The sequence below is a fragment of the Corythoichthys intestinalis genome, chromosome 1 (genome assembly GCF_030265065.1).
Source record: "Corythoichthys intestinalis isolate RoL2023-P3 chromosome 1, ASM3026506v1, whole genome shotgun sequence".
NCBI lineage: Eukaryota > Metazoa > Chordata > Actinopteri > Syngnathiformes > Syngnathidae > Corythoichthys > Corythoichthys intestinalis.
Genome location: NC_080395.1, coordinates 68482244 through 68510176, shown reverse-complemented (window position 1 = coordinate 68510176; position 27933 = coordinate 68482244). Strand labels below are relative to the sequence as shown.

The 27933-nt window shown below is 40.8% G+C and overlaps 1 protein-coding gene across 2 annotated transcripts; it reads right to left on the bottom strand.

The window, feature by feature from the left end:
* Nucleotides 1-15: 15 nt before the first annotated feature.
* LOC130915887 (uncharacterized) lies at nucleotides 16-27668 on the bottom strand. 2 transcript variants are annotated; one of them, XM_057836100.1, is made up of 6 exons: nucleotides 27512-27668; nucleotides 21089-21543; nucleotides 16400-16475; nucleotides 15960-16038; nucleotides 5588-5696; nucleotides 16-1948 (listed from the first exon to the last, which is right to left on the bottom strand). In XM_057836100.1, the coding sequence occupies exons 2-6, from the start codon at nucleotides 21509-21511 to the stop codon at nucleotides 1601-1603; spliced, it is 1035 nt and encodes a 344-aa protein (XP_057692083.1). In that variant the 5' UTR covers nucleotides 21512-21543; nucleotides 27512-27668; the 3' UTR covers nucleotides 16-1600. The 2 variants fall into 2 exon arrangements, with proteins under 2 accessions (XP_057692083.1, XP_057692173.1); XM_057836190.1 differs by having other exon boundaries at nucleotides 16-1945.
* Nucleotides 27669-27933: the final 265 nt, after the last annotated feature.

The following is a 27933-nucleotide window of genomic DNA, read 5'->3' as shown; positions in this document are numbered from 1 at the left end:
AAAGTCAAACTCCGCCTATGCTTATAATGCAACTAGCAAACACAATGTACCATTAGAACACTGGCGTGATGTTGGGTGGGAATGGGCCTCTACACAACTATGGAGACAGTGCATTGAAAACTGGACCTTTGAAGTTATAATAGTCACTTACCACATTAACTCATTTGCTCCCAAAAACGTATAAATACGTTCTATTTTTAATTGTTTCAGTGTCCCAAAGACGTATTTATACATCTTTTACGTTTTTTTTCACAAGAGACATCTCTGGGTTCTGATTCAACTTAGCTCCAAAGCACAACGCTGAAAATCCATTTTAAAGCAATAAAACTGGCCACTGGAGGGCAGTAGTGCATTTGGTAAGATCCCCAACCCGATTCAACGGAACGAACGCCCGGCCGCATGGACGGGGCGCCGGCGGAAGACGACCGACTGGACGTCCAGGATGCCAGGCGGCGGACGACAGAGCAGAACAACCGGGAGGATGCCCGGGATGCCAGGCGCTGGACGACCGAGCAGAACGACCGGGACCACCAGTGCAACGGACGATACCATTGAGTCCGTGCTGGAAAGACTAAAAAAAAATCAATCTTTATGAGACAGGCAGTGATGAGGGAAAAGTTTACCCCGGCCGTCGCGCCCACAACAGTGTCATCTCTTAGTTATGTGTAAATAAATTGTTACTTTGCTATAAAAAGCTCTATTTGTCTTGTTGTTTGTTATTTTGTAAAAGGAAAACATTATTCAGATGTTTAGGATGTAACTAAAGCAAAAAATAGCTGCGTTAAAGTCAAAGTTATGTTTGAAATGTATGCGTTTACAAAAAGCTAAGTTTCTGTTTTTTTCATCAGGAATTGGAAAATTGCTCAAACTAAGCTATTTTCTAATGCTGAATTCTAAAGAATGGAAAAAGATGTGAACTATTTTTTTCCTGCTGAAAGAAGAGAGTCTAATCTTTCTTTTGGTGGGTTCCATGTTTGTATAGCAATAGAACAGAATTTTCTGTGGGCCTTGCAAAATCAGTCAAAATCCAGTAAAAGGGCTGGGAGCGAAGGGGGTTGAACCGGTGAAAATGGCTGGGAGTGAATGAGTTAATAATATATAGTTTAATTATTTTCACTGAAAAAAAACTTTCTTTAATAAAGTAAGTAAGTTTCGAAGTGACCCCAAATGTTTGAACGCTAGTATTGAAATAAATACATTTTAAAAACTTGATCTTTTTCACCCGATTCCGACATGATCAGATAAACTAGAGAACAACAGGCAAAACATAACATTTTAACAGTTTTTATGAGAACTATGGCCGAGTAAGCACAACATAAAAGGCTATTGGCGGGCAGAGTGGGGAAAAAAAGATTACACAAAACATTTAAGTCGCACTTGAGTATAAGTGGCAGGTCAAGCCAAACTATGAAAGTCTTAGTCCAGAAAATATGGTTCGCAGTTTGAAGTTGTTTTAAAAATGCAAATTTAAGGCACTCACTGTTTACACTATTATGATGTTTTATCCCAAAATGATGGAATAAGCCAAAGGATTTCCCGATCAAATGGACTTTGTTGCTTCTAGTAAGTGAGCTGTTTTTCGATGTCACACTGCTGTAAATCATGTCCCCGAGTCCTGCATGCTCTCCCTCCTGGGAGCGAGGAGGCTCTCGTTGCTCTCCTTCAATAGCGTTTCCAGACACGGTGAGCTGATTTTGAAGAGCAGAGCTTCCCGACTGTCCAACAGCAGAGCTCTCGGGTGAAGCGTGGTTGACCGGGGCCAGTCGGTACTAGAGGAAACCGAGTTGTCCTGGGTGACTCCCTGGCTCGTGCTTTGAGGGCTGGGCGTTAACTCCGACTGTTCCATGGAGGAAACGGGTGAAGCATAAAGCCGCCCGATGCATTTGGACGAGTCCGAGGAGGCGGATTTGAAGGATTTTGTGGAGCGAGGAGCTCTCCTATGACCCTGCTGGAGAATTACACAATGCTGTCATACGTACATCAGCTTCACGTGAATCCACAAATGTTGTTTCGACACACTTAGCACATTGAACAAAAAGAGAAATTAATTTTTGTTATCAGAATGCGATACACAAACTTTTTTGAACTCGAATGCATGGAAATGATCAAATTAACAGCATTATAAGGACAATGTGTGCATTTGAAAGAATCCTGCAATTAATTTTTGGGTGTGATTCATCAGACATATGGCGGAAAACATAGACAAGGCTGAAAAAGCAGTTTCTGTTCTTGCACCCCTCTTTAAAATAAACTGCTGTATTTTAAGCCAAAACAACTGTTGTCTTTAATAGAACAATATGTCTATATGCTGCCATAGCAGATTCATGGCGCAGTAAGCCCCTGAACTATTTTTAATTTGTCCGTTTTATCCTGGAAACCCCTGTTTACAGACATCTCGCAACCGCTATTGTTTCAACCTAGCCATAAAATAAACGTAAGTAAACGTATTTATTATTCAAAATGTCTGACATTTTTAGCTTAGAATCATTAATTGATGTCTAATATTTAGTTTAATTTAAAAAAAAAAAAAAAAAAAAAACGACAAAAAAATTATTCACTCGCATATGTTAAACTTTTAACAAATTACGTCACAATGAAAAAATTGGCGTCTGTAAAAAAAGTCACGGATATCTACCTCATAACTATTGCTTAATTGTATTTTTTTCGTTACTGTCGCATTTTCCCCAGTATTTTAGATAATAATAGTAAGTACGCGATAATATCTCGTTAAAATCATGGCAACTTTAATTATACTCTCGCATGCTCTCACCTCCAGTTAGGGTTTTGCTGTTTAAGAATTATTATTCTTTAAATGCCCTCCTGTTCAAAATTTTTCTTCCCCCAGAAAATTGAGATTTTAAGCTTACCAATGATGTATCACACATGCATATAGGACAATTTTGAAATTTGCCCAAATTGGGGGTCTCAGAGCGGAACTTCAAGTCCCCTGAGTGTTTTCCGCCATATTAATTTTCAATAAGCGCCACTACTTTGGGGAAGTAGAAAAACAAACATCTGCATATTGGTGAATTGCAAAACCCAAACCACTAAATATAATCACACATTTCTACATTTGTTGAGTTTTAGAAAGTCAGAGAGTGAGATGAAAGCGTGTACCATTCCAAGGACATTAAAATAGAAGTAAGAAAAAAACTTGCATAAAATGTATGTGCATTAGGGCTGCAGGTAAGTAATCGACTAATCTATCAACTAGTTAGTTCAAATATCCAAATAATCGGATAAGGAACATTTAACGCGTTGCAGAATCAATTTCAGGAGATGTAAACATAGGCTTGCTAAGACTTCACTTTCAAAAGAGCATTAAATGCGAATACAAAAAAAATTCCCCCGAGTTTTTTTTTTTTTTTGAAACTATGCAAAAGTGCACTTTCATTTCACAAGACCAATAAATGCATTTAGAAATAAATCAAAATACCTGAGCTTAGCCTCAAACGGTAAAATATAAATAAATAAATAAATGAGGTTCTAGAGTGCTGGCCAAAAGTATTGGCACCCCTGCAATTCAATTTCTCCCGGAAAATGATTGCAATTACAAATGCTTTGGGAGTAATATCTTCATTTATTTTGCTGTGAAAAAACACAAAAGAGAATGAAAAAAAATTAAATCATTATCATTTTACACAGATCTCCAAAAATGGTCCGGACAAAAGTATTGGCACCCGCAGCCTAATACTTGGAAGCCAACCCTTTAGATGAAATAATTGCCAACAACCGCTTCGGTATCCATCAATGAGTTTCTTACAATGCTCTGCTGGAATTTTAGACCATACCTCTTGGGGTAACTGCTCCAGGTCTCTGAGATTTGAAGGGTTCCTTCTCCAAACTGCCATTTTCAGATCTCTCCACAGGTGTTCTTTGGGATTCAGGTCTGGACTCATTGCTGGCCACTTTAGCCAGTGCTTTCTCTCAAACAATTTTGTAGTGCTTTGTGAAGTTTGTTTTAGGTCATTGTCCCGCTGGAGGACCCATGACCTCTGAGGGAGACCCAACTTTCTCACACTGAGCCCTACATTATGCTGCAAAATTGTGTTGGTAGTCTTCAGACTTCATAATGCCATGCACACGGTCAAGCAGTCCAGCGCCAGAGGCAGCTAAGCAACCCCAAAACATCAGGGAACCTCCACCATGTTTGACTGTGGGGACCGTGTTCTTTTCTTAGTTTGAAGGCCTCGTTTTTTTCCCTGTAAACTGCTGTAAACTTTTTCTTGTAATGTTAATGCCTTTTCCCAAAAAGCTCTACTTTTCTTTACATCTGACCAGAGAACATTCTTCCAAAATGTTTTTGGCTTCCTCAGGTAAGTTTTTTTGCAAACTCCAGCCTGGCTTTTTTATGTCTCTCGGTCAGAAGTGGTGTCTTCCTGGGTGTCCTACCATAGAGTTCCTTTTCATTCAGGCACCGACGAATAGTACGGGTTGACACTGTTGTACCCTCGGACTGCAGCACAGCTTGAACTTGTTTGGATGTTAGTCGAGGTTCTTTATCCACCATCTGCACAGTCTTTCGTTGAAATCTCTCGGCAATTTTTCCTTTCCGTCCACATCTAGGGAGGTTAGCCACAGTGCCATGGGCTTTACACTTAGTGATGACACTGCACACGGTAGACGCAGGAACATTCAGGTCTTTGGAGATGGAATTGTAGCCTTGAGATTGCCCATGCTTCCTCACAAGTTTGCTTCTCAAGTCCTCAGACAGTTTTTGGTCTTCTTTCTTTCCTCCATGCTTAATGTAGTACATACAAGGACACGGGACATAGGTGGAGTCAACTTTAATCCATTTTAACTTGCTGCAAGTGTGATTTAGTTATTGCCACCACCTGGTATGTGCCACAGGTAAGTTACAGGTACTTTTGATTACACAAATTAGAGAAGCATCAAATGATTTCTAAAAGGGTGCCAATATCCGGCCCATTTTTGGAGTTTTGTGTAAAATGATAATGATTTTTTCTCCTTTGTGTTTTTTAATTGCAAGCAAAATAAATGAAAATATTACTACCAAAAGCATTTATAATTGCAATCATTTTCTGGGAGAAATTGAGCATTATCTGACAGAATTGCAGGGGTGCCAATACTTTAGGCCAGCATTATCAGTACAACAAAAGAACAATTGGGTAACTTGCAAAGCAAAAGTCCGCTAGCTTTAATGCTATAAAATGCTCACTTTTTTTTTTTTAAACAATGCTCTTAACAAATCGTTCAAACAAAAAAACAAAACATAAAAATGCTAAATAAACATATATATTAAATTATGAATGCATTGAAAAACATTAGCTCAAACAAAAACATTACTTAAAACTTACCTTATGTTGGTCTTAACAGAGAGCAGCTGGATATAGCCATGTTAAATGAGTTATGTCACATTCACTGCTGTCACTAGAGGGCAGTGTATCCACCCAAATCAATGACACTAAATGCAAACACTTTCAAAACAAACCATTACAGCGCCACTCGAATTCAACGAATCGTCGAAGCAGCAAAATTTGACTCCGTTTTTTTCTAATCGAATTTCTTGAGTTAATCGATTAATTGTTGCAGCACTAATGTACATATTACTAAATCGTACCTTTACCTTATGCTTCTTTGCGGGTGAGCTGTCGATAGCCTGATCTGGTTTAATGTGAGGGAACCAACTTCGAAGCATCTCTTCAATTTTGGTGATGGTGTTGAGAAAGTGTCCTCTACAAAAGACAAAACATGATGACAAGGAATGTTGGCATACTGGATTAAAGTTTATGGCTCTAAATGGGGAAAATATTATTTGTTTGAAACTTTTTCCGTTTATTCATTTTTTTCAAACATTGCTGAGACTAAACATTGTGTGTGTGTGTGTGGGGGGGGCTTAACATTTCTTCCCAGTAGACATGGATTGAACTTCTGGTAACGTCAATGACAGCACACAAGTGCCCTATTAGGACTAAAATTAAAATATCCAATAAATGATCTTAGGTGTGTGTGTGTGTGGGGGGGCTGTCTGGTTTTGGTAGTGGGGTTTGTTTTTTGCAGTTTCCGCAGTTTGTTGTTTTTTTGCAATTTTTTTTGTTGCTATTTTCAGTTTTGTTGCTTTTCAGTGCAGGCTTTCCATGGTTTTTGGAGGGGGGGTTTTTGCGAATTTATTGTGGTTTGGTGGGGGGGGTTTTCTCTGGTTTTTGTGTGTTTTTTTTTTAAATGTATTTGTAACCTAATAAAGAGGTACCTCTACTTACAAATTTCTCTACATACAGAATTTTCAGGTTAAGACACGCCTTTTGTTAGAAAAGAAATTTCATAATACCAAAGGCAAAAATCTAGTATTAGTATAGTATAGAGTTTACTGAACGTAACATACCTATAGCTGCTTTGCCATTGGCTACTGCTTAGCATTCCTGGCATCCAATTGGCTAAGAGGGAGTACTGTATCTGTGTATCCCAGCGTCTTTATTCGCCCCTCCTGTTCCGACAGCTTTACATGAGTGCAATGCATCTCAAATAATTTGTATTACGCCCCCCTCAGGAAGGTGTAAACATTTCGCACCCCGCAACTCTCTGCCGCCACTGCATTTATAGTATCATTTGTTTATAAAATTAGTATATGTACATAACTGCATACTATTGTGTCCTTGTTAATATTAAAGAAATACAATATAGATCAACTTAAAATAAGCCCCACTATTTGAGAAGTAGTGCATGAGTGCAATAAATTTGATTCTTTATTTACTTTATTATTATTATTTTTATTTATTATTATTATTATTTTTTTACATTATGCATGCCTCTGATTTTAAGTTTATTGTGCAATAATCTAATTGTATTTGTTACATGCATTTTAATGCATTATAAAAGATTTATGTCCGAATTTCTAAAAATCTGACAAGACAGGAATAAAAAACTAACAATCGCTAACACTTGTGCAATTAATCTTAGGGCTATACTATTCTCAATAAAGGATACAGCAGTAGTACCTCAACACCCTGCATCAACCTCGTCATTGACTTCTAGTGGCCCCTGTTGACGGATTTCCATCACAGAGGACTTTAACCCTTGAGTATTTCATATTGTTTGGCTTCGGAATATCTTGCCAACAGCTATTAAAAATGAATGTAATGCCTCTGACATTACATTAGTTGAGTGTAGCTTCGTCTACTTGGTGGACAAGAAGAGAACACATGACTGTCTCTGCTGTATTCACGGAGGCAATGGCGTGTCCTCATCATCAGCAATTTCTCTTAATGTGCGTGTAGCTAATACGATTGTGGTGACTGCGGGAAGATGTACATTGCATGTACACTCACACTCCCACAAGAGAAATGTGACTGGGACAGGCTGTTACATACCTACAGTGGTATGATAAAGTATTTGAACCTTTTGGAATTTCTCTCATTTCTGCATAAAATCACCATCAAATGTGATTTGATCTTGTCAAAATCACACAGATAAAAAACAGTGTCTGCTTTAACTAAAACCACCCATACATTTCATATTTTAATGAGGATAGTATGCAAACGATGACAAAAGGGAAAAAAACATAAGTAAGTGAACATTACATTTAATATTTTGTGGCCCCCTCTTTGGCAGCAATAACTTCAACCAGACGCTTCCTTCAGCTGCAGATCAGTCTTGCACATCAATCAGGACTAATCTTGGCCCATTCCTCTTTACAAAACTGCTGTAGTTCAGTCAGATCCCTGGAATGTCTGTCATGAATCACTGTCTTGAGGTCATGCCACACCATCTCAATGGGGTTCAAGTCTGGACTTTGACTTGGCCACTCCAGAACGTGTATTTTGTTCTTCTGAAACCATTTTGAAGTTAATTTACTTCTGTGTTTTGGATCATTGTCTTGTCCAGCATCCATCCTTTTTTTTTTAGCTCCAACTGTCTGACAGATGGCCTCAGGTTTTCCTGCAAAACATCCTGATAAACTTTTGAATTCATTCTTCTATTATTGGTTGCGAGTTGTCCAGGCCCCAAGGCAGCAAAACAGCCCCAAATCATGATGCTCCTTGCACCATGCTTCACGGTGGGGATGAGGTGTTGATGTTGGTGAGCTGTTCCATTTGTCCTCCACACATGACGTGTGTTACTCCCAAACAATTCAACTTTGGTTTGGCAGACAGCAACTGGCATCCATCCGCTATGTTTTAGTTTCCCAAGACACGTTTTCAGCGCGTTGTGATGTCATCGTTAAGCCTGTCGCAATATGCAATAATTCCATTTATCGCGCGATATATAAAAATGAAGGCGGTAATTTTTCCGCTGCGATTTATCGCCTCGCGTGCACGTGTGTGCGCACGTGCGGCAGACGTGCTGTTAAAAGTTCGTTACCAACTGCGCAAAATGCATCTTCGTTCCAGGTCCGGCAAAAACTAGCGCCAGAGCCAATCGTTCCCATTATATCCTATTGTTCAACGTATACCGGCCGCGTCAGTGCTCCGGAGTGACTGTGGACCATCTATGGCGCGCCGGTGTTGTTGACGTGTGGGCGCTCCCGTCAGGAGTGACATTTCACGCGGGGCGGCTATTTTTTGGCACAACGCTGGATATTTAAAACAAAGTCCGCCAAAACATTGTTACCGACTTGGCTGCTACGAATAACCTCACTTTGACAACGAACAGCTGAATGAAATTCTGTGCTTCAGACTCGTCCTGTTTATGAAAGCCGTCATATGCTGTTGTAGTAATGAGCAGACGTGACTCCAGCGGCGCTTGCTAACTTTTTTAATGCGCGGTTGCGTGCACACACTAGATATCATGAAATGGCAAACTAGATGTGCTACGGCCCATGCCATTGGCTACGTGAGCCCAGAGTGATTATGGGACATGTAGTCCATATACTACATCGATGAATTCTAAACTGTCATTTGTCACATGAGGTTAAGAAGGCCAAATCAACCAGTGACTATAGATAATGTTGCAAATATTGTTAATTCAGTACATGACACAGATGGATTCGGACCATAAATAGGATGTCTTGCTCATGTAGTAAACCTGGCTGCTAAGAGAGCAGTAGCAATCAACGGTGTGCCCTGCCTCACTTTACAAACAGTAAAGATTGTTCTCAGCACTTTTATACAATTTTTTTTCATATCAGTAAGAAGTAAGCACGTAAATATTATGCACTAAAATGCATGTTTATATGATGGCAATTTAATTTTTGCTCGTTAGCAAAAAAAAACAAAACAAAAAAAAAAAACAATTGTTATTTTTTTTTACAGAGCATTACATGTATTGAATCGGATCGAAAATCGTGTCCCCCGTATCAAAATTCGTACCGAACCATGACTTAACTGTATCGTTGCATCCCTATGGAACACCATTGCAGAAGCTATGACGGGAAATGTTTTCATTTTCCTAAATGCTTAAGTTATTAAGTGCAATTTTTTTTTTTTTAAACACATTTTATTTATTCTGTGTTTCTGTGCGGTATCAATATTGTTGCTTTTTACTTAAGAGGCAGGGTCTATTGTTTTTAGTTGTGATTTCTTAAAAAGTATATTTGAATTTAAGAGTAAATATTTATCGTGTTTAAATGGGTGTACTTGATCTATTAATATATACTGTATTCGCACTGTGTTATTGTAAATTGGCTTTAAAAAATTGGGGGGGGCGCAATAATATCGCATATCGCAATAATTAGAATAATTATCGCACACTAAAATTTGTTATCGCGACAGGCCTAGTCATCGTCATGAAAAAATTGTTTTGTTGTCGTCATCTTTGACGGAGATGCAGAGGAACCTAAGGCGGCTTGGTGCAGTTTTGAAAATCGAACGTACCGATTTTAACGTTTTAAACATTGTTTTCACCAGATAAGTCGGTTTCGATTCAAAATCGATTAATGGAACAGCCTTACTTCCTCGTGTACCCAATCACTGAACTTAATCATACTTGAAATCAACTGTAATGTCAACTTAAAGCCAATTGTGATGCTTCGCTGCGTGAATTTGCGAGATGGAAGGCAACACATGAGACAGACCTCATCCTCACACTGTTGCGTGTGTGGTCTCGCTCAAATGCACATACTTACATAAATATTCCATCAAGGCTCACATATCATTTTTATGGATCAAGCTAAAGGACACTCCGACGTCGAAATAGTGTTTCTTTCAAAGTCTTACGTCCACAATGACACATCATCATAATCATCATGAGGCTTGTGTACTCTGCTAAGATTTAGGATCATTGGCGCGGCTGCAGGTGTTTCCCTTCAAATCAGACTTTGTTAACAAATAAGGAGAAATATTTGTATAAAAATCAACCCAATTTGTATTGATTGATTGTCGGAAAATGTGAACTACTGAAGACTGTGAAATACAAGAGTGGAGTACTTCTCTCCATTTGATATACTGCAGGTTCTTTGAGTAATTTAAGATATCATCAAAGTGTTGTTGTGATTACATCAAACCAGTTAACAGACGTCATTTAACTAAACAGGCCATTTCACAAATCCACGGCCCAGTAAAATGAGCAAGCCTGTTATATTTACATGCAACGTAACTGGAGGTCATATAAAGTCCACGAAGTATCATTTGACATAAGCTGCAATGAATGAGGGGTTTCGTTGCCAATAAACATCACTGTTAAGACACAGTTTAAAGGGACTGACATGCCTCCATCATGTTCACCCAAGCAGAAAGAATCTTGTTCAGGTACATCGGTCACTACAGTGGGCATCTATTCAAAAGTTATCATTAGCTTAACTCAACTCATTCACTGCCAACTAAGATCATTTGATTGCTTCAAGCCCCCCCCCCCCCCAGTTAAAATAGATTCTGCGTCTATTGCCGTTAGTGGCAGTCAAATTTAAGCGCCAAAGTCGCAAAATTGCAACAAGCAACATTGCTAACTTTGTTGCAAATACGGTGCCTCATGTACAGTATTTACTACTTTGCACCAAAATACCGCAGACATCTGCCATCGAAGTGGAAACTACATGAGGCACCATATTTTGAGCTCTGGCTTGCTAAAGACAGCAATTTTGCTTGTCACAACTTTGCGACTTTCTTGCTTAAAGAGTTCAACCATATGAGGTTACAAGAGATTTATAAAACAAAACTAAACTAATTAAATAAATGAAATGCAAATTTGATTGTATGTAGAATTATTGATACTTTTTATTACTCATGGATTTGTTTAACTATTGTTTTGATTACGATATAAATCTTTTTTCCCAAAATTGATCTTTTAATTAAATCATTCATTTTATTTAAAATACGTTCTGTCCGTGCCTGTGTGGGTTTTCTCTGGGGACTCCAGTTTCCTCCCACATCCCAAAATCATGCGTGGTAGGCAGATTGAACACACCAAAGTGTCTGTAGGTATGAGTCTGTGCGTGAATGGTTGTTTGTCTCATCGTGCCCTGCGATTGGCTGGCAACCAGAAATCACAACGTATGATTTTCTTTTAACAAGTTATTTGTGTGATACAGCTGCAAATACGTATTTGAACACCTGTTTATCAGCAAGAATTCTGACCCTGAAAGACCTGTTAGTCCGCCTATTAAAAGTCAATTTCCACTCCATGTAAAGTGTTTTGCAAAAGTGAGTACACCCCTCGCATTTCTGCAGATATTTAAGTATATCATTTCATGGGACGACACTGACAAAATGACACTTTGACACAATGGAAAGTAGTCTGTGTGCAGCTTGTATAATAGTTAATTCATTTTCCCCTCCAAATAACTCAAATATAGCCATTAATATCTGAATCCCTGGCAACAAAAGGGAGTACACCCCTTGGAAACTACATCCCTAAAAGTCCAAATTGAGTACTGCTCATCAATTTCCCTCCAAAATGTCATGTGACTCGTTAGTGTTACTAGGTCCAGGTGTGCATAGGGAGTAGGTGTGTTCAAATTTGTAGTGCAGCTCTCACACTCTCTCATACTGGTCACTGAAAGTTCCAACATGGCACCACATGGCAAAGAACTCTCTGAGGATCTTAAAAGACATATTGTTGCGCTACATGAAGATGGCCAAACCTACAAGAAGATTGCCAACACCCTGTAACTGAGCTGCAGCACAGTGGCTAAGATCATCCAACGTTTTAAAAGAGCAGGATCCACTCAGAACAGGGCTCGGGTTGGTCGTCCAAAGAGGTTGAGCGCCTGTGCTTGGCGTCACATCCAAATGCTTTCTTTGAAAGATCGTCGCGGAAGTGCTGTGAGCATTGCTGCAGAGATTGAAGAGGTGGGGGGTTCAGCCTATTAGTGCTCAGACCATACGCCACACTCTACACCAAATTGGTGTGCATGGCTGTCACCCCAGGAGGAAGCGTCTTCTGATGACGGTACACAAGAAAGCCCGCAAACAGTTTGCTGAAGACATATCAACCAGGCACATGAATTACTGGAACCATGTCATATGGTCTGATGAGACAAAGATTAATTTGTTTGGTTCTGATGGTCTCAAGCATATGTGGCGGCGACCCAGTGAGGAGTACAAAGATAAGTGTGTTATGCCTACAGTCAAGCATGGTGGTGGGAATGTCATTGTCTGGGGCTGAATGAGTGCTGCAGGTGTTGGAGAGTTACAGACCATTGAAGGAAATATGTACATGTACAACTCCAACATGTACTGTGAAATATTGCAGCAGAGCTTGATCCCCTCCCTTCAGAAACTGGGTTGCAGGGCTGGGTTCAAGCATGACAATGACCCCAAATACACCTCCAAGATGACCATTGTTTTACTGAAGAGGCTGAGGGTAAAGGTGATGGACTGGCCAAGTATGTCTCCAGACTTGAACCCAATAGAACATCTTTGGGGGATCCTCAAGCGGAATGTGGAGGTGCGCAAAGTCTCAAATATCAAGCAGGTCCGCAATGTCGTCATGGAGGAGTGGAAGAGCATTCCCCTGGCAACCTGTGAAGCTCTGGTCAACTCCATGCCCAGGAGAGTAAAGGCAGTTCTGGATAATAGTGGTGGCCACACAAAATATTGACAGTTGACATGTTGTATGTTAATATTGACAACTTTCACTAAGGGTAGTACTCACTTTTGTTGCCAGGGGTTTAGATAGTAATGGCTATATTTGAATTATTTTGAGGGGAAAATAAATGAACTCTATTACAGGGGTCCCCAACCTTTTTTGCACCACGGACCGGTGTAATTTTGGTCTTTTTTTTCACAGACCGGTATTCTGACTAATTTTGCAATCCATCAAAAATTGCAACGATGCGGTTCTGCGCATGCGCGTAACGTTATACATAGCCGCAAAATGCGCAAATGCAGCGATTCCAAAGTAAACACTAAAAACTTTCTTGAAAGAAAGGAATATTGACTTACTGTACGTTTGATCATGGAAGGACATGTAGAAAAGTTCTCCTCAGATAAATCCTGCCATGTTAGCTGCACACAACAACTGCACACCGCTCTTACCATTAACGACTTCGCCTTGTCGTTAAGCATTAATTAAGAAGCCCGCTTCTGTTGGAAGTTGTAGCAAGGTTTTCAATGCTCTCGTAGCAATGTCAGGATATTCCGGAATTACTTTTATCCAGAACCTCGGTTGAGTTGTTGTCTCAAATGTACGTTTAATAAGGTCGCCGTCATTTGCGATCTCTACAAGCTGATCCACCTGTTGCACAAACATGCTTGAATCACTCGGTTTATTCACAAACGGCTCACGAATCCACTCCTTCCCAGTTCGTGGGTCTTCGAGGTTGTACCCTCATCAGGTGCCCTTTTCGCCGTAAAAATATCTCCAAAGACGTCTGTTTTTTCAGTCATCTTTGCTCGTGTGGGGGCTAATTATTTCCGGGAACAAATGTGCTGCGCCCGCGGCCTAGTAATAAGTTATTATTGAGGACAAGCGCACATAGATATATTATATACACAAACAAGATGTACTGCTAGCAGTCCTATCAATGGATATCTATGACGACATTAATCTATCCTGTAGTATTATATCTAGAGTAGACAGGGATATTGGTGTGTTAAGCAGAGGCACAGGGTTAATTCGGCCAGAATGCGGTCGTTAATAAATTATTATTTCTGTGCGGCCCGGTAGCAAATGCGCCACGGACCGGTACCGGTCCGCGGCCCGGCAGATGGGGACTCCTGCTCTATTATACAAGCTGCACACAGACTACTTTTCATTGTGTCAAAGTGTCATTTTGTCAATGTTGTCCCATGGAAACATTACTTAAATATCTGCAGAAATGTGATGGGTGTACTCACTTTTGTGATGCACTGTATTATCCTGAATGACATGCACGTTTTAGGTCGATAGCAGCATTAAGACACCTGTCCACCCTGTACAATCAATAAGACTCAAACTTGTAACATGGTCAAGACCAAATAGCTGTCCAAAGACAACAGAGACAAAATTGTTCACCTCCACAAGGCTGGAAAGGGCTACGGAGCAATTGCGAAGCAGCTTGGTGATAAAAGGTCACCTGTAGGAGCAATCATTAGAAAATGGAAGAAGCTAAACATGACGGTCAATCTCAATCGGAGTCAAGCCCCATTTAAGATATTACCTCGTGTGTTCTTAGTGATCCAAGAAAGGTGAGGAATCAGCCCAGAACTACACGACAGGAGTTGGTCAATGACCTGAAAAGGTTACTAATGGTAAAACACTAAGACGTCATGGTTTGATATCATGCATGGCACGGAAGGTTCCCCTGCTTAAACCAGTACATGTCAAAGCCCGTCTTTAAGTTTGCCTATGACCATTTGAATGATGCAGAGGAGTCATGGGAACAGGTTTTGTGGTCAGATGAGAGTAAAATAGAACTTTTTGGTCATAATTTCACTAAGCGTGTTTGGAGGTAAAAGATTGATGAGTACTATCCCAAGAACACCATCCCTACTGTGAAGTATGGGGTGATAACATCATGCTTTGGGGGTGTTTTTGTGCAACAGGACGAGTGAACTGTATAAAAAAAGAGAGGATGACTCGGGCCCTGTATTGTGAGATTTTGGGGAACAACCTCCTTCCTTCAGTCAGAGCATTGAAGATGGGTCGTGTCTGGGTCTTCCAACATGACAATGACCCGAAGCACACAGCTAGGAAAACCAAGGTGGCTCTGTAAGAAGCATAACAAGGTTCTAGCATGGCCTAGACGGTCTCCAGACCTAAACTCAATAGAACACCTTTGGAGGGAGCGCAAACTATGTGTTTCTCAGCGACAGGCCAGAAACCTGACTGATGGGTGGGCTAAGATCCCTCCTGCAGTGTGTGCAAACCTGGTAAAAAAAAAAACCAAAAAAACTACAGGAAACGTTTGACCTCTGTCATTAAAAAGGCTACTCTCCCAAATATTAACATTTTTTCTCAGGTGTTCAAATACTTATTTGTAGCTATAGCACAAAAATAAATTGTTTAAAAAAATCATACATTGTGATTTCTAGATATTTCTTTTTAGATAATCTCTCTCACAGTGGACCTGCACCTATTATGAAGATTTCAGACCCCTTCATGATTTCTAAGTGGGAGAACTTGCAAAATAGCAGGGTGTTGAAATACCTATTTTCTTTTCTGTATTGCACATCCGCACATTGCGATGACGATGTTCAAACGACATATCGTTCAGGCCTAGTTTAAACATTATCTTCTCCATTATCAGAGGTCTAAGAAATTTTCCATTTGCACCCCTAAACACTTTGAGCAAGCATCTTTCACATGAAGGTCATTTTTACAAAGTGTTGTTTGTCCCTCTAAAAGATAATCACAAAATGACTTCTTGCTATGTTTTTCTTTAACCCAAATCAGTTTGTTGCCACTGTAGTTGAACTTCCAGACGTTGTGATTATCATGTTACTTCTGTTGCTCAACATCCAGACTGACTATGAAATGCCCGAAAACTGAACATTTAGTAGAATGATTATGTGAAAATAATTGGCCCGACCGCGCAACAAAACGCCACTCCCTTAAACAGCAAAATGTTGTTTTTTGGGGGCTCAAGAAAATGAACTGTGCGTGTCAAAAAATACCCATACCCATCCTTAATCAGGCGTATTTACCCCATGTTTGGATTTTGAAGGACTCCCGTTATTCTCCGGATACGGTCCATTGCAACGCTTTCCTGGAAACTGCTGAGGCCTGCGGAGAGACGACAAGTGTGTACTGAGCATGGACACACGTGGCTCTGCATCCAAATTTGTTGTCATTTGGGGCATCATCTTTATCGGCTACACTATTCCAAGCCTTCCTGACTTACTGTTAATTGTCATATTGGCTAACTATCAGGACTGGCATTGTCTTCTGTGGGCAAATCACTAGTAATGTGGACAGAAAAGCAAGCGTTCCTTTATTTCAAAACCCGTCAAGGACTTTGGTGAGAGTTGAAATTTGGATTGTTTGGTCCTGGCGGAGGTCGGCTCTCGAATGAATGGCACTGCAGCTTTTGTTATAGAAGAATAACCCACCCACAGAGGATACCGTGCGACGGTGCGATACTTACGTTCAGAGTACCTGCCGGATCTCAGACCACGTAGGATGGATGACAGAGGCCGGATGTAGCACTGCAACTCCATGCACTGTGTGGACAAGAAAGCTTTTATCTGCACCAAGCTTTTATCTGCACTGCAACATTTGACGGGCTATTTAATAGACAATTCCAGAATATAGGGCCATTCTGATTCTCACCCAGCAGATCAATGACAATTGCTTCCCTTACCAGACCACAGGATTAGATCATCATCTACAACCAAAGTTTGGATAAATCTTTAAGTTTGTGTCAAAAGCGTTATTGATCCGCAGCTGCATGTTAAAGCCGTCACAGCCATTAGTCCAGTGTTAACACTGAGGTGAACAATGGCGTACCGCAAGCAACACGTCATTTCCGCTCATTAATATTCATGTCGTTAGCTACTGTTGCTAAGGGAGGACATGACACCGTTTGTCCCCAATAGGAAATGAATGGACATTGTGTACAAAGGAGATGTTTACAGAGCTTAAACTGCCAATTCTCTCCGAAAATGTCTCTGCTGCCAAATTCACTTGAAAAGATGTGGAAGAACATAAAAATGTTCAGTTAAAGAGATGGCTTGAGTGTCGAGGGCTGAAAAAGACGAGAAAAAAAAAACGACCCGACCTTAGCATAGCCTTAGCTTTTTTATCGACACCTGTTTCTTACGCGACTGAAATTGACATTCTCCTGTTTCAACAAGCTATCCTTTACCACCAGCCCTATCTTTGTTATATATTATATCCTCTGGTTGTCCTACATCTCAAACCGTTCTTGGGGGTAATTTATATTGTTAGTTTTGTGTATCGATCGCAAATGCTACTCAGTGACAGCCAACGAACACTTTTAATTTTTTCATTGATAACAAGTGTTAATTCTACAATTTATTTGCTCTTCCTCCTTACTAAAGTTGATTTTTTTTTATAACAGAAAAGGTAACAACAGTGGCAGTCAGATACCATTTTAATTCTTTTCAGGTCATTCATTGTCAGACAGAAGCAGCACGGCACAACGTCACGCTAAAAAATAAGGAAAAAATATCTTACCTCTTTGTCCTCTGAAAAACTACGCCAACCCAACAAAATGTTTACTGCATATGAAATGGGAATGGATTCACTGAGCTGTCGTTAAAAGTCCGAGCAAGTTGATTCAATCTTCACATTTTTTCCTCCGAGTTTTTGGTTTCGGGAAACGTATGGACTTTTCGTCCGACGTATAGAATACCCAACAATAGGGAGCAAAATAAGACCTCAGTTCATTTTGTATATAATCAGTATTATATAAAAGTTTCAAGAAAATACAGTATGGGTGACGAAGGCACAATACGTTATGCAGTTTCCTCCCCTATTCAAACATGCAATAGTTTGCCGATTTAAAAAAAAAAAAAAAAAAGTTTAATTTAGAGAAAAGTAGTGCTTTGGAAAAAATGTATCGAAAGATATTCTGAACATTCGGCAGCGAAAATAGTTAAAGTTTACCACCGAATAGTAGTCCTCTTGTGATGACACCATCAAAATACGGCGAGAAATACGGCGTTTGGATACTTCCAAACGGCGGATAGCATTTTTAGCTACAGTGGTATGAAAAAGTATCTGAAGCTTTTGGAATTTCTCACATTTCTGCATAAGTCACCATCAAATGTGATCTGATCTTTGTCAAAATCACACAGATGAAAAAAAGTGTCTGCTTCAATTAAAACCACACAAACATTTATAGGTTTTCATATTTTAAAGAGGATAGCATGCAAACAATGACAGAAGGGGAAAAATAAGTAAGTGAACCATCACGTTTAATGTTTTGTGGCCCCCTCTTTGGGAGCACTAACTTCAACCGGACTCTTACTGTAGCTGCAGATCAGTCTGGCAGATCAATCAGCACAAATCTTGGCCCATTTTTCTCTACAAAACTGCTGTAGTACAGTCAGATTCCTGGGATGTCTGGCATGAACCGCTTTCTTCAGGTCATGCCGCAGCATCTCAATGGGGTTGAGGTTTGGACTTTGATTTGGCCACTCCAGAACGTGTATTTTGTTCTTCTGAAACCATTTTGAAGTTGATTTACTTCTGTGTTTTGGATCATTGTCTTGTTGGAGCATCCATCCTCTTTTTAGCGTCAACTGTCTGACGGATGGCCTCAAGTTTTCCTGCAAAACATCCTGATAAACTTTTGAATGCATTCTTCTATTGATGGTTGCAAGTTGTCCAGGCCCTGAGGCAGCAAAAAAAAAAAGCCCCAAATCATGATGCTCCCTCCACCATGCTTAACGGTGGGGATGAGGTGTTGATATTGGTGAGCTGTTCCATTTTTCCACCACACATGACGTTGTGTATTACTCACAAACAATTCAACTTTGGTTTCCTCAGTCCACAAAATGTTTCACCAAATCTTCTGCAGAGTGTTCAAGTGGTTATCTGCGAACATTAAACGAGCAACAATGCTTATTTTAGACAGCAGTAGCTTTCTCCGTGGAGTCCTCCCATAAACACCATTTTTGGCCATAGTTTACATATAGTTGATGTGTGAACAGAGATATTTGACTGTGCGAGTGATTTCTGTAAGTCTTTAGCAGACACTCTAGTTTTTTTTTTTTTTTACCTCTCTGAGTATTCTGCGCTGAACTCTTGGCGTCATCTTTGGTGGAAGGTCACTCCTTGGGAGAGAAGCAACAGAGCCAAACTCTCATCATTTGTAGACAACTTCTCTGAACATCCAGACTTTTAGAGATAGTTTTGTATCCTTTCCCAGGTTTATACAAATCATCAATCCTTGATCGCAGGTCTTCAGACAGCTCTTTTGACCGAGCCATGATGCACATCAGACAATGCTTCTCATCAAGACAATTCTTACCAGGTGTGTGTTTTATAGTGGGCAGGGCAGTTTTAAACCACTCATCAGTGATTGGGCACACGCCTGACTTAAATTGTTTGGTAAAAATTAGTTTCAATTGCTTTAACTTTCCTTAGGCAGAGGGTTCACTTACTTATTTTTCCCCCTTCTATCTTTGTTTGCATGCTATCCTCATTAAAATATGAAAACCTATAAATGTTTGGGTGGTTTTAGTTAAAGCAGACACTGTTTTTTCATCTGTGTGATTTTGACAAAGATCACATCACATTTGATGGCGATTTTATGCAGAAATGTGAGAAATTCCAAAAGGTTCAGATACTTTTTCATACCACTGTATTTTCAGCCGATGGTTTTCAGCCGAATATTCTGTCACACTGACTGAAAACCAATAATGCATTTTTAACTATTTTCGGTTGATGGTTTTCAGCGCCGAATTTTTCTGTCACATGCCTAATTTTCTTTCATTTTTGATTAAAATCTAAAAAAAAAATTTTTTTTATCTTTTATCTCGGTTTTTTCTAACCTGTCCTGTTCAGCTGCCTAGACACGGAGAATAGGAATCCGAGTGTCCTTGTGGTCTGAACAGTGTTAATGTATCACATGGGACTTTGATATACTCCCATTGTGGTTGTTTATTTTGTTTTATTCATGAGGAAAAAGCACCCAAAGGGAAGGGGTTATGGTGGGAGAGAAAGGAAAGAAGCAGACAGAAGAGGGGAAGAACGAACAACAAGAAATATGTTTTTACATGCCTATGCCTATGAATACAACTATCGTTAGCTAATTATATTTACTCGTGGACACCATGTGGGGGGCCTGATAACTGAGGAGAAAGAGGATGGGAGAGAAGTCGAAGGGGACGTGATTAGGCAGGGTGCCCAGTGTACACACATTAACAAAGTGAGGTGTGAAACCCTGTATTATATGAATCACATGTAAGTGTGGTTATGTTGACATCCTATTCTGTAGTACCTGATCGCTAATCCTGGCACTGACTTTACTTAAGAGTTTGTAATTGCACCCAGTCATCTGTTAAGCAACTCAGATGTGTGATAGTTCTGTAGAAAAGTGGAAGTGCTGCACGGGGGCCGCCCACGGGCCTCGGCACGGCCGGGGGGGGGGGGGGGGGTCCACCCCTCCTCCCGCAGCTCTGGCAAAGGGGCCACCGCCATCCCCCCGTGATCCAGGGCAGTCCCCCGGACCATCCGAACCCCCATTAACCGATCCTTAAGGAACGGATGAGGGGACGTACCACCACTCCCAACACCCGCCCCTCCACCGCCTGTCCACCCGCACTACATCCACCGACGCAGCACACCCCTACGGCCCACTAGGCCCGGGGCAGGACAGGATCCCCACCCGGGGGGGCGACACCCTGCAGATCTGCCGCCATCTAGCCGGGGCCCATGGAGGATGCTTGAATAGAAAAGAGAAAGAAGGCGGAAGCCGTAGAGCTCCGAGAGCAGGAGGGCGGCGCGGGACCAGCACCCCGTCCCGTGACTCCCACCCTATAGAAAAGTGTGGAACCCACCTACTATTACTGCTTGGATCTACTTCCCCACCGGATTTTCCACTGCCCCTCTTCGTAGCTCCCCCATGGAGTATAATGCATTTGGTGCGTTAAAAGAGGTGACAGAAATGGCGGGGCTGGCAGCGGGGAGGCAAACGTCACATCACACCCCACCCAACCGACCTAAGCCGCCCCACATCCTCGGTGTATGATGCACTAAAATCAAATAGATCTTATTTTTTCTATCTGTGGAAGAGCTTGGTATATTAAGTCTTCAGTGGTATTGTGCAACCTAATTGATCATGTAATCAATGCGCTAGCCTCACCTTGAGTGAGAAAAGTTCACTTTGAGTGTCCGGTTGAGGATGTGCGCAGCGTCCACCGAAAGTTCTCTTCCTGTCTGAAAGGTGCATCGGCTCCGTATAAAATGTCCCCAGCTTGCTGATGGGCTTATTTCCCTTTACTTTTACTGGAACTGCTGCCGAGTTCGCCAGAGGAATAGCACAGTTTAGTGAGAACGCGTGATATTGTCTGTTCTTGCAGCCACAGCAGATGCTTCCCCTGCTCTTCCAACAGAAGGCACTGGAATGAAATCTGGTAGGTGTAGAGTCCCTTAAAGCAGTTGCTGAGAAGTATGAGGGTGATGCCATGATTTGTACCAGTGGGGCCTCGGCATGGTGAGGAGTAAATCTTGCTTCACAGGCGAGCCAGTTAGAGGAGTAATCAGAATTTGAAGAGGATGACATCATAGAAACGGACAGCCAGTCGAGAGCATCATGACCTACCAATAAAAAAACAAACAAATATTACAATTAGTGACTGCCAGCCAATCCAGTTAAAATGGAGATGACCTTTATGACAGTGAATGAGTTGAGTTAAAATGACTTCCGAATTTATGTTATGCTTAGTTTGACAGAAAAAAGGAATTTGCAATAAACATAGTGAAGCTACTTTGTGATGACTTGCTCATTATTTGCCAAACTGTGAGTTGCAGTGAGTTCGTTGCAGTGAGTTCATTGCCACGGTTCCAGACATACCCGACTTCCGTGATTTCCACTTTACGACGCCTGAGTTTCGTCCGCCATTTTGTCCCCAGTTGTTTTTTTTGTTTGTTTATGTTGACTTTTATTTTGTGATGAATGCTTTTATTTTGGCGCAGGAAGCGTGAAGCCGGTAGTACTTCCGCACGCGAGAGCATATACAGTGGGGAGAACAAGTATTTGATACACTGCCAATGGGAAAACCCATTGGCAGTGTATCAAATACTTGTTCTCCCCACTGTACACACGAAGAAGAATGTCTTTGCGCATACAAAGAAGAGCGCACACGCACACACGAGGAAGAACACAGCCGAGAGAGGGTGGATACCATAGATTACAGCTGCAGGCTTGCGCGCACATTTGTTGCTTGTGAAGCATCCACAGAGGCAACACCTCTATATAACTAAATAAATATATAGTGCGTTTTTAATTATGGTCGAATACTTTGGCGAGTTTATGTGATTGTTTTTAAAGATGAACGGACGCTAACTGATACATGCTAATCGTTTGTGTGGATTGTTATTGCTGTATCAGCAGCTAGTTATAAAAGCAAATTTTAATTGCTGTTATTGAAGATTAAACTGTTTTAATTTCATTTTTATTTGTGTCATTCCGCAAGTGTATATGTCATGAACAGCTGAATAAAGTCAGCAAACCACACGGAAGTCTGACATCGTCATTTTGGAATTAAGCTTGCTTTCTAGCTAGGACTTAGAAGCTCTATCGTCTTGGCGTGGACAGTGCAATGACATATCAAACATGTTTTTGGATAGTTATTTTGACATTTAGGGAGTATTTAATGGTACTTAAAGAGTTAATTCCGACTTACGCGGAAATTCTGGTTACGTCGCCAGCGTAGGGACAGAACTCATAACCCGGGGACTACCTGTATATCGAAATTTAAACAGTAACATACTGTAATTCAGTTGTACAGTTTAATAGGAATGTGATGTAGAGCTGTCCTGACGAGTCGTCGTAGTCCATAAATGCGTCGCCGAGCACACCATCACGTTGATGGTTCATAAAGGGTTAAAAAATATTTATATGCGTGGAAATTTGAGAACGGCGGATGCTCGGGATTCAAGCAGAGAAAGCGGCACAACACCAAAAAAAGCGTACCAGAGTGACCAAAGCATGGACTTACATTGTGCAGTCTCTGTAGTGCCAAGCTTGCATACTATGGCAGAACATCAGCAGTGAATGAATACATACCTGAAGTGCCGTCAAGGCCTTATGATAAGTGCGATCACGTCATCGGGCCATTCGTGACATTTTTCAGAGGATTGGAATCGGGTGAAAAGGATCTGGTTTTCAATTTTAAAAATATACCATAATTTTCGGACATTAAACTGTTACTTTTTCCCCTCATATTGAGTCCTGCGGCTTATAGTCCAGTGTGGCTTATTTGTTGTTTTATTGGGGTTAATAGGTTACACTTTATTTGAAAGCGGCATCATAAGACTGCCATCAGACCGTCATAATTATGACATGACATCATCATGGGCATCAATGAATGCTTATGACAGATATCATTAAGTGTAATCCGGCAAATTATGTCACTAACTTCATTTATGTCCCGCTCGGATCTTTTACATCCGTTCGAAAGGGAGTTCATTTGTCATCTGTCAAATACAGTGTTACCAAATTCCATAACTAGCAATGAATGAAAAAACTAAACAGTAACTGGAGAAATAATTAGCACAGAACATGAATTTTGATTTGTTATTTACATCTGTAGCGCTGCAATAAATGCTAGGAGGCATGTTGGACGACAAAAGTGTTGACAGCAGTTGGTAGCAGAGGTTGACTGTCTCCCCCAAGAGAACAGTGATGGAAATCAAAGCTTCTTGAAGCAATGAAGCTTTGCAGCTAAATTGTTCAAAGCTTCATGGTGGTACATTTGTTCTTATGACAGTCTTATGATGCCGCTGTCAAATAAAGTGTTACCTGTTGATATCTTTTGTTGTAACTATCTCATAATACAGTGAGGACAGCTGCGGCTTATAGTCCACTGCATCTTATCTATGAACAAATGCCGTTTTTGTGTCAAATTTGGTGGGTGGCGGCTTATAGTCAGGTGCGCCCTATAGTGCGGAAATTATGGTATTAATGTTTTTATGCTACATGCTCGTACAGCTTCTCACCCTCCCTCCTGCTAAGCAGTGCAACCAAACTGTTTTTTCTTGGTCACCAGTGCAGCTGGCCTTCGGTACTTGAAGTGAACGATGATTCACAGGTTTGTAGCTTTGATTTAGCCGCAGAAGCCTCGGTAGCGCTACAATCAAAGGCTCAAATGTGTTAATCATCGTTAAAGCTGGTACACAGTCTGAGGTGTGCTTTTGCAACTCATTCATTGTGTAAGTGAGAAGCTGTTTCTGGTATTGGATCGGGACTCCTGATCTGGAGAAACTGCCGATACAGAGTCCATCTCCAATACCGAAAAAGATCCAAACATGTTACTGTCCCACATTGCCACCTTCATAATATGAATTATTTTTAAACAAGAATAACATAGGAAAATGCTTGTCTTTATTAAATGCTTCATTGAGTGAGTCTACTCAAATCCACTCGCGCTGCTGAGAACAGCCTCTCACTTACACAATAGTTGCCAGAGCACACTTATGCAAATTTAACGATGATTGACACATTTGTGCCTTTGATGGTAGAGCTACCAAGCTTCTCTGGCAAGATCAAAGCTACAAACCTGTCAATCATCGTTAACTTTAAGTTCCAGATGCAAATGCAAGCTAGACGGTTTGGCCGCACTGCTCAGCAGGAGGGAGGGTTGGGAGGCCGTGGTGCTGTACGAGCATGAAGCAGAAAAACAAATATTTTTTTCAATTAAAAACCCAATCCTTTTCACCTGATTCCGCTCTTCTGAAAAATGGCGATGGTGATATGATTTCCGAACACGTGAGCAGATCAGGACATCCCTAATAAATAGCATTGTTTTTTTTATTTCATTTACAGATTATTTAGGCTTAAAAATGATGTCTTGAACTATTATTCCGAGGTATCATGGGAAGAGTTGCACACATTAACTCGAATTCAGTTGTTTCTTATGGGGAAAATCCATTAATCATACAAGCCGATTCATTTTAAAAGAAAGCAAAAGCTTGAAAAAAATTATGAATTAGATCAAAAGAGCAACTCTTAAGCATTCAGAAACACTAAAATAAATGGGAAAAAAACATTGCGGTGGTCAGTAAATGTCACTTTTATAGAGAAAGTGCAGGGAAATAAATATAGAATCACTCCATTCTGAGGAAAAATATATGGAATCATGAGAAACAAAGAAATAACAATCAAAACACATATCTGGTAGTTAGTTGCACCACCTCTGGCTTTTATGACAGCTTGCAGTCTCTGAGGCATGGACTTGATGAGTGTTCTTCATCAAGTTGGTGCCAACTCTCTTTGATCACAGCTGCCAGATCATCCTTGCAGGTGGTGGAGCCTTGCTGTGGACCATTTTTTTCAATTTCCACCACAGGTTTCCAATAGGGTTGAGATCTGGACTATTTGCAGGCCATGACATTGACTTGATGAGTCTTTCTCCAAGGAATGCGTTTACAGTTTTAGCTCTGTGGCATGATGCATTGTCATCTTGGAAAATTACAAACATATTTTCAATTGAAGGGATAGGAAAGCTGTCTAAAATTTCAATGTCAACTCTTGCATTCATTGAAGATTTAACCACAGCCATCTCCCCAGTGCCATTGCCTGACATGCAGCCCCATATCATCAAGGATTGAGGGAATTTTGATGTTTTCTTCAGGCAGTCATTTTTGTAGATCTCACTGGAACCGCACTAAACAAAAGTTTCAGCATCATCACCTTGTTCAATGCAGATTCTTGACTCATCACTGAAAATAACCTTCATCCAGTCATTCACAGTCCACGTTTGCCTCTCCTTAGCCCATTGCAGTCTTGTTCTTTTCTGTTTAAGTCTCAATGATGGTTTCCTTTTAGCTTTCCTGTATGAAAATTTCCCTTAGGCGATTTTGCACAGTTCTGTCACATACTTTGACTCCATCTTCCGCCCATTTCTTGATTTGTCTTGTTGTACATCTTTTTTTAAGACATATAGCTTATAGTTGTTTGTCATGACTTTTGGATGTCTTCCTCGGTCTACCAGTACACTTAACTTTAACAACCTTGCCATTAGGGTTGGGCATCGAGCATCGATGGGAACCGGTTCTAACACTCCGATGCTCCCAGAATCGTTGGAATTTTTAAATTTCGATTCCTTGTTTCGATGCCCTGACCACTGAGCGGAAAAAAATTGCTCGAGTTTAAAGACTGATATTTATATACAAGTTATACTTATCCCTGTGAGAAGTTCATTTTATTTAAAAAACGTTGAGAAGTTAAGACTTAAATATAAACTATGCAATTTTTTGGACCGTGCATTTTTGTTTTTTTTTTTACTCTGCCTCTTAAAAGAATCGGAATCGGGAATTGTTCGAAACCGGAATCGTAACGTGGAATCGTAATTGGAACCGGAATCGTTCAATTTCAAACGATGCCCAACTCTACTTTCCATGCTCTTTGTACTTGGTCCAGCTGACTGTGAACAACCCAAATTTGGCAACCATATGCGTAACGTTACGTTCTTCAAGATAGTTGGTAATCCTTTCCTTGGTCTCAAGAGACATCTCTCTTGTTGGAGCCATGATTCTTGTGAATCCACTTGATCCAGCAGCCCTCCAAGGTAAGATAACTGCAATTTTTTAAACTGCTGACTAACGAGCAGATCTCATCTGAGGCAGGGGCCAAATTAAGGAAAGGATATTGACTGGGAATGTCTGTATTTTCTTCTCAAAATGGAGTGATTCCATGGTTTTTTTCTTCAGAATGGAGTGATTGTATATTTATTTCCCTGCACTTGGTCTATTAAAGCAGGGGTGCCCAAGTCCGGTCCTCGAGAGCCCCTATTCGGCTTGTTTTTAATGTCTCCCTCCTTTAACACACTGAATCAAATGATCAGCTCATCAGCAAGCGCTGCAGGAGCCTGAGAATGATCCAGATTATTTGATTCAGGTGTGTTGGAGGAGGGCAACATGGAAAACAAGATGGATAGGGGCTCTCGAGGACCAGGCTTGGGTACTCCTGTATTAAAGTAACATTTACTGACCACTGCAATGTTTTTATTCATTTCTTTTGGTGTTTCTGAATGCCAAGGAGTTGCACTTTTGAACTATTATAATTATTACTATATTATATTATAATTTATAACTATTCATTATTTTTTTCAAACTTTTTATCGGAGTTTGCTCTACATAATAAAATGTCTGAGTTAGTGCTCATCCGAGACTGGTGATTCCATACTTTTTCCTAGAGGTTGTATAATCATGTCTTTAATATGAGGGCTATCCACTATGAGAGTCAACTGTGATAACTGCGGATTAAATAACAGTCCCGCAGCCTTCCTTCCAAATGGGCAGGTCGTCTACATTATGTAAGGAAAGCGGGAAAACACGCGCTTATTTCCTCTCACATGCCGAGTGCTGATGCAACGTTATCCGCAAAATGGGCCACTGACGCCGCACGTGTCAAATGTACCCATCATTGTGCGACGGAGTTTCCAGTCGATTAACATGACAATCATTTCGAAATGTCACAAATATTCCAAACGAAGCCGCCTGCCAGAGCTACGGGTAGAAGCAGGTGAGTCGGAGAAGGATGGAGACAGATCGGCTTACTTACCGGGAATGAAGCGTGCCCATACTGGTCATGAGCGGTGATCGCACTGGGTGGGCGATATGGCAGTCTGGTGAAAGAAGCAGCATGAGAGAAGCAGATTGACTCACGAATACAGACAGACAGGCTCCCGTCCACCCGTGGAGCCTCTCCCCGGGCAACGTGTCCGAGAGGGGAGGAAGAGGAGGGGCCATAGGCGGAGTTTGACTTTTGGGTCGGGGGGCACAACATGTTGATGACCCCAAAACACAGCGTCAGCAATAAAATTAATTTAAAAGAATATTTAAAATTTTTCGTTTCCCATTATCCTTAAGGGGAATTCTAAATCAGGCTGCTTAGGGAATACTTTTCGCCAAGATCGCCATCCATTGAATTTGGTACGCCCGCCGGTAGGGTTGCCACCTTTCAGAAATAGGAATAAGGGACGC

What these genes read in the sequence shown, in the direction of transcription:
- LOC130915887 (XM_057836100.1), bottom strand. Translation starts at nt 21,511, where the DNA reads ATGATGTCATCCTCTTCAAATTCTGATTACTCCTCTAACTGGCTCGCC. An exon ending in ATCCGGCAGGTACTCTGAAC is followed by an intron (nt 16,039 to 16,399) that starts GTAAGTATCGCA and finishes GTCTCTCCGCAG; the next exon opens with GCCTCAGCAGTTTCCAGGAA. An exon ending in CACCCGCAAAGAAGCATAAG is followed by an intron (nt 1,949 to 5,587) that starts GTAAAGGTACGA and finishes GTAATTCTCCAG; the next exon opens with CAGGGTCATAGGAGAGCTCC.